Below are 7184 nucleotides of genomic sequence, written 5' to 3'. Positions count from 1 at the left end.
CCCCCCAAAAAAAAAAAAAAAAAAAAGATGAAAAGGTAGCAGCAAGTAGAAAACCACCTCTTTTCCTCTCACTCTCTAGAACTTCCCACCACCTGTCTTTATCACTCTCATTCTCCCAAAAACCCTAATCTCACCAAAATGGCAGCCGCCGCACCTCCACCACCTCCAACCGCAGCACCAGAGCCAAACATGGTCCCAGAAACCTCCCCCATCGGCCACCCCGTCTTCTCCCGCATCCGCCTCGCCACGCCTCTCGACGTCCCCTTCATCCACAAACTCATCCACCAGATGGCCGTCTTCGAGCGCCTCACTCACCTCTTCTCCGCCACCGAGTCCAACCTCTCCTCCTCTCTCTTCACCTCCCCTCCCTTCAAATCCTTCACCGTCTTCCTCCTCGAAGTCTCCCGCTCCCCATTCCCCGCCACACTCCCTTCCCCTGACTTCACACCTCTCCTCAAAACTCACAACCTCGATCTCCCTATAGAAGACCCGGAGAGCCACAACTTTACCCCGGATACGCTAAACGACGTCGCAGTGGCTGGGTTTGTTCTGTTTTTTCCGAACTACTCGAGCTTTTTGGCGAAGCCTGGGTTTTACATAGAGGATATCTTTGTGAGGGAGCCGTATAGGAGGAAAGGGTTTGGGAGTATGCTGCTGACTGCTGTGGCGAAGCAAGCGGTGAAGATGGGTTACGGGAGGGTGGAGTGGGTTGTGCTTGATTGGAATGCGAATGCTATTAAGTTTTATGAGCAGATGGGTGCTCAGATTCTTCAGGAGTGGAGGGTTTGTAGGCTTACTGGTGATGCTCTTCAAGCTTTCGATAACGTTAACATCTGATGAGACCACTCTCTTCTACTCGTTTCGCTTTAAGTTTTACAAGTTTCTTGCTTTGTTGTTGTCTTGTGTGCGTCTTTCTTGTCTTGTTTGTAAGTGTTGGCATTGATGTTAATGGATGATGATGATGATTCTCTCTGCCACTTTACATACAATGAGAAAAATAAAAAACCTTTTGTTGAATGAAAAAAACATGTGAGGTTTTAAAAGTAGATATGTGTAATTATAGTGAATCCTCAACGTTTAGACAGCTTGTGATGTTTGCTTTTTGTCTCTTTTGTTCTTCTTGTCTTGCAAGTGTTGGCATTGATGATAATGGATGATTTGCTCTGCCACTCGCACAGAATCGGAAAAACAAAACCTCTTGTTGAATGTAGAATTGTACATCTTTTAGACAGCTTATGATGTTTTGCTACAATGGTCGGACCACAACGTTGAGAAGATAGTCTCAGCGTCTTGAACTGAGAAACTGAGGACTTGGAGATGCTGTCAATAGTTATACCAACATCATGTAGACCACAACATTATTCATGTATTAAGTTTACTTTTGGTTCGTTCCGAAGAGCTACAAACATCATCCATGTCTTATAAGCGTTGACATTGATGATAATGATGATATTTTTTTTTGGACAGAAGAAAAAAAAAACAATTGTTGAATGATTCCTCATAGTTTAGACAGCTTGTGATGTTTTGACAATGGTCGCGCAGTGAATCTCACAAGTTTAAAAGATTGTTGCAACTATATGGGACAAGCCTTTTTTGCTTCATCTAGTCTTAGTGGAAAGAAAAACGAAGTTTTAGTAGTCAATGTGTCTTGGATAGATAGAGAACTAAGAAACACGAGACTTGAAGAATACATGAAGTTGAAACATTAGATCGTTATAACCAACATCATTCATGTATTACCAGACCACAACAAGAAGGTTACTTTTGGTAATAATAGTAAAGACATAAGTAAAACAAATCTCAGTAAATGATTACATGGTGCAATTAAATCACGGTGACGGTTTGGGTACAAGGTGATTTTATTAGTTGACAACGCGACAGTTTCTGCGAATCTCACCACCTTCATCTCCAAGTGTAAGGACCTTGATGGAGCTCATCTTGATCATAGACCGACCAAACTGAGCAAGAAAGCTTTCAGAGTTTTGGAAAACACTAGCAATGTGAGCGGCTGAGGGATCAGTCAACAAGGCAGCGTCAGAGGTGAAGAGTCCTTTGTGTTGTAGGAGAGATACGAAGTAGCCACTGTCGAAGGAGAGTGCTCCTGTGGGGTCCATTCCGACCACTGCGGTAGAGTTGAGTCTTTGAGATTTGTCTGAGCATTTGGATTTGAGGAAAGAGGCGTAGCTAGAGTTCAGGGAAGGATCTGTGTCCCCTTTTCCGGTGAAGTTCAACAGTCTCCGACTAAACACACCGCAACGTGCTGTTCCTATTGTGTGCGCTCCTGTTTCATATCACATTATCTTAATTTTAGTAGAAAATCATCTCAAACTTTTATCGACTCTATATATCAAGACGTATATCATCGGATGCTAATGATTTATATATTTTTGTGTCTTTAAAATTTCCTTACATTCAATATGTAAAGTGCAAAAGTTCGTTTTAGAAGTTAAATCAGATTCGCATGAGCTAAAAATGATTCATATGAGCTAAAAAATATTTATAAAATAACTATATTGTAATAGTTAGTTAAGTTTTAGGGCAATACGGTGAACAAAATTATGTAAACAATTTATGTTATTATCTTAATCAAATGGAGTATTAATAATTTTAATTTATTAAATAAATATGTAATTAGTTTTATAGTATTAATGTGAATATCATATATAAGAATCTATTTATTAAATAATGTTATAGAAATGTGTAAAATATCTGCTTGTTTATTAGTTAAATAGTGAGTAAATTATATGATAAATAACACATGATTTATAAGAAAAAAATTCAATTCTGAACATTATCACGTGAGACGTGTCTTCCAAGACTACCCTCAAATATTTTATGTTCAAAATATATTCTCTACTTTTTATAGTATAAATGATATTTATACTATTTCTTGAAGATGGGAGAATTAAATGTGTAGCATCCCATCATACACTTCCTAACATGGACATGCACGTGGTCTGATATTCCCGCGATTTTCTTATTTCATTGTCCCCTATTTCATAGGCCTGTTCTTATCAGTAACGTAAGAATATTGTGTACAATACATATGATTACAAAAAGATAATAAGTAGAAACGGTAACCTGATAAAGCAACGAGGTCAACGACGTCCAAATCGCTCTCGGCAAAGAGTTTCTGTAGAGAGGTGAAGTTTGCCCCAGCGGACGGCAAGTCTCTGGTGGCCTCAGTCGCCAATGAAACTCTTCCATCAACACGTCCGGTAAATACATTCCATAGCGGCCGACCATACTAGAACATCATTCCCCCCAAAAATAAGAAATCTCGAATTTCTGAAGTTTTGTTATATAAAACCATCTAAATCATGAACCGTAATCTAAACAAAAGTTCTAAAAGTCAGATCACGGCAATTGTTTAGGCTGCAAATCAGTTATAAACGAAACAATTTTAATAAATTCGGCAAGACGTCCCTTTAGACACTAGTCTCCTATAAAATTCTTAATTACAACATAGCGATTTCTTGAACATTAATCTGAACTATTCCAATAATCTTCTAAAACTCAAGAATATATCGATTCTTGATTTTGATCAGCAAGATGTTTTCTTACACACTACAGTACTATTTATTGTTTGGTTAGAAAGTTTCTCTAAGATCATGAATATATATAGAGATACGAGTTTGTTTATATTACTTGGTACGAGACGGCATCGCGGGCGGCTAGCGTGAGAATGTCAGCGCAGGAGACGGTTTTGGGACATCGTTTTTCAAGAACTGACTTGATCTCATCGATGATTCCAAACCCTACAAGCGAGAGATTAGGTCTCGCTTCCTTCTCTGACGCGGCTTTGCCAGCAACCGAATCTAAAAACAGTGATGCGTCACACCCCTAGATAACATCAATGCATCCACATTATACTTCATCTTTACTATAAAGATATTCAAGAAATGAGAAAAAAAAACGTTTAGAAGTAATACATACCCTAACAAAGCAGTCATGGTAATGAACCCTCAGTAACTTGGCAGCTAAGCTAGGGCTTGCTTTGACTTTCTCGGACACGATCTCGTTCACGATATCCTCGGCTTCAGGACAGGTCTTGTGATAGAATTTCATCTTCAGCTTACCCTCCCATCTTCCTCTCCTCCTCGCATGGCCATTGTTATGACCATTATTATGACCATTGCTGCGACTGTCTCCTTTACCATCAACATAAAGTAAGACAGCCAAAACCAAACCAAGAGAAAATAGAAACCGAGCTAGAGTCTGCTGGTTCTTAGCCATGACTCGACTCTAGACTTTTATATTTGCTTTGAAGTATTTGTGCTAGTTGTGTTTGAGGAAAGCACTTGCCCGGGCTGCTTTATATTGAAGCTGATTCTAACACACTCCACTTTTTCTGTTCAAAGAAATTGAATAATCATTGAAATTATTATCAAGTAAAGTTCCCTGCATGTGTTGTTGTGTGAAGGATTAATTATTAACTTACAAGTCAACACCATCAGAAAATATATAATTCCCACAAATCATTTAGCTTCATTAGCTGAACCATAACGTGAACATCCATAATTTAGATCTATTTATGGATTTCAATGCTGTCTCCAGGACCAATTTACATTAATTCAGGCAATGTTTTTTATATACTTTCACTGTCCTCTGAAACTTTAATCATCAATCTGTGATGAAAGATTCTACTTCATGAACTCGAACCTTCTACTTTGAAATAGCCTAGATTGGCCCCCATTTATATATCAACTCCAAATACAAGTGTATCATCTCAATATTGACATACAAGGTGAGTGGTGGAACTGAAGAAAGGATATGAAAATATCCCTAGTACAAAACTATTACTAGGAATGAATAGGATGCTTTTTGTCAGCCAATTTGTGAGCAGTATTATTTGAGGTCCACAAGTCTGCCCTAATTCTAAATTGAAGAAGTTAGATTTGCAGACAATAGATTACATTGGCATATCAACGGGTGGTTCTTATCCTGTCTAATCAACATCCATAAGAACATTTCTTTTAGGTGATGTTACAGGATACAACAAGGTAAGCTACAGTCACCAAAAAGTTTTGTTACTAGCTTTGCAGATACATAGGCCGTGTTCGTTTACATGTCGCGCGACCTGCGATCAGGTTGTTGTTCGTTTTGCTGTCGCGTAACATGCGACCTGCGATTGGTCGCAAGTCGCAAGTCGCAGGTTGTTGTTCGTTTTGATGTCGCGCGACTGATCGCGCGACCAGTCGCGGGTTCCCATTTAAGTCGCCCGAAAAAACAGCGACTAAAAATTAAGAAAATTTTGATCGCGCGACTGGTCGCAGGTCGCAGATCGCAGGTCGCGCGACACGTAAACGAACATAGTTTTAGTCGCAGGTCGCATGTTTAGTCGCAGGTCGCAAGTCGCAAGTCGCAAGTCGCGCGACACATAAACGAACGTAATTTGTGTTGTGTACCGCACCACAATGCAAGCTTATCTATAGTTGGTGCGTTTTTATAGTAACTCGTATAAACAAAAAACTATTGATATTAAAAAGAAAGTAGTAAGCTGGTTGCTGTCCACATTCCTTGTCTGCAGACAAGTACCTCTGAACTTTATAGATATGTGATATAAATTGAAAGAGAGAACAGTATCTAATACAAAGTTACAAACTCAACAACATGTCAAATTCAAGAACCTATTCTTACATATAAAAACTTTGCTGCACGCCTCTCTGCTGAAGAAAGTCATTATGCCATTTATGATTTTGACTTTGTCACTGTTGAAAACTGCCAGAAGAGCAAGATTTTTTTTAATTGCATGGTAAGAAACTCATTCCTGTAAAACCTCACTGCATTATTTGTGGCTTTGACAATAGATTGTTCTCTTTTTTCCCGATAACAACAGATTGTTCAAGAAACTATAAATGTAGGAACAGATGTTTAGCTCCACCAGCCATGAACAGATGTTTACTTTGGAACCATTACTAAATACAAAATATTTAATTTCATGCATTCAAAATACCGGTATGTTGTGCACGCTTCCTAATCCTTCCCCAGATAATGCTTGCGCTGAAGGCAAGGAATAAATACTTAAATCTATTGCATCAACTTCCAGTAGAGCCAAAGTTCCAGGATTTACCATTCTAATCTTGTGCAGGTAATAAGGTAATTCCTCGTATTGCAACAAGTGATTAATCTGCCATGAAAAAGGACGACTTGATAAAAAGAAAAAGAGGAATGAAAGAGATGACGATAATTACCAAAAATTTACTAGATCTTAATTAACCTAAAAATTAACCCGATACGAAATTTATATAAACCGGTTCGAAATTGAACTTTAAATTAAGTTTGGTTGACACAAACACAGATTTTCGTCAATAAAACTGCCACAATATAAATTAAAAAGTCTGCTGCCACATAAAAAAAAAGTCTACTAACTATTTTAAGTCAGATATATAACTCTGCCGTAAAAAAATAATTCGAACATAAGAAAATAAGTCGGCCCATAAAAAAATAAGTTGACCACAAAAATCTACCATTTATAACAAATCCGCTACCTCATACGACAGACTAATTCTTAAAAATTTGTTTTCTATTTAAATCAGACAATTAACTCTGCCGCAGAAACAAATTTGACGTTTCTAAGAAAGTCTGACACCACTTTAACGGTAGACTTTTTTTCTATACAGATTTTATAAACAGACTTATTAGTCGATAGATTTATTTTTTTGAAAATAAATCTGCCGTCGATCAAATGTTAAGGGTACTTTGGTAATGTTTTTTTATTGTTATAACTATGGACAAGGGCAATTTTGACTAGAAAAATATTCTAATAATTTTCTAAAAATATGAGTCATTCTAGTAATAACACAATTAATTTGTGTCATTTTAGTAAACTTCCCTAATTTTTATTATCCTTATTAGGTTTGTTATATGTTTTTATTTTATTTTTAAACTTGTTGCTCTTACCGGACCTTTAAAACAAATACATGAAGACTTGTAGAAATAACTATAAAATGAGTGATAGTTCTGAGTATTTGGGTTTTAATGAGTTTTAAACGAATTTATGTATTTCTCATAAGAAGACAATAACATTGGCCTGTTGAGATTGGACATGTAAGCTATTTTTATAAGACAAGAGGAGTGAGCAGGTGAAGCTGTTGTTGCCGCCTTTGTGTTTGTCGGGATTGTCTCTTTTATCTTCTGTTGTGGATGTGTTTGTTTATCTTTTATTTGATGGGTAATATGTA

At 37.4% G+C, this 7184-nt stretch overlaps 2 protein-coding genes across 2 annotated transcripts; one reads left to right on the top strand and one right to left on the bottom strand.

The window, feature by feature from the left end:
* The first annotated feature begins 39 nt into the window (after window positions 1-39).
* On the top strand, window positions 40-982 carry LOC106334991 (probable acetyltransferase NATA1-like). Its single transcript, XM_013773404.1, has one exon. It carries the CDS (start codon window positions 139-141, stop codon window positions 835-837), a length of 699 nt encoding a protein of 232 aa, XP_013628858.1. The 5' UTR covers window positions 40-138; the 3' UTR covers window positions 838-982.
* Window positions 983-1844: 862 nt separating this feature from the next.
* On the bottom strand, window positions 1845-4255 carry LOC106333861 (peroxidase 24). Its single transcript, XM_013772253.1, has 4 exons — window positions 3937-4255; window positions 3649-3843; window positions 3082-3247; window positions 1845-2281 (listed from the first exon to the last, which is right to left on the bottom strand). Exons 1-4 carry the CDS (start codon window positions 4234-4236, stop codon window positions 1863-1865), a joined length of 1080 nt encoding a protein of 359 aa, XP_013627707.1. The 5' UTR covers window positions 4237-4255; the 3' UTR covers window positions 1845-1862.
* Between the last annotated feature and the right edge of the window lie 2929 nt (window positions 4256-7184).

Source organism: Brassica oleracea, chromosome C3 (genome assembly GCF_000695525.1).
Source record: "Brassica oleracea var. oleracea cultivar TO1000 chromosome C3, BOL, whole genome shotgun sequence".
NCBI classification, from domain to species: domain Eukaryota; kingdom Viridiplantae; phylum Streptophyta; class Magnoliopsida; order Brassicales; family Brassicaceae; genus Brassica; species Brassica oleracea.
Note: the sequence above shows the minus strand (reverse complement) of the source record. Positions and strands in the feature narration are given on the sequence as shown.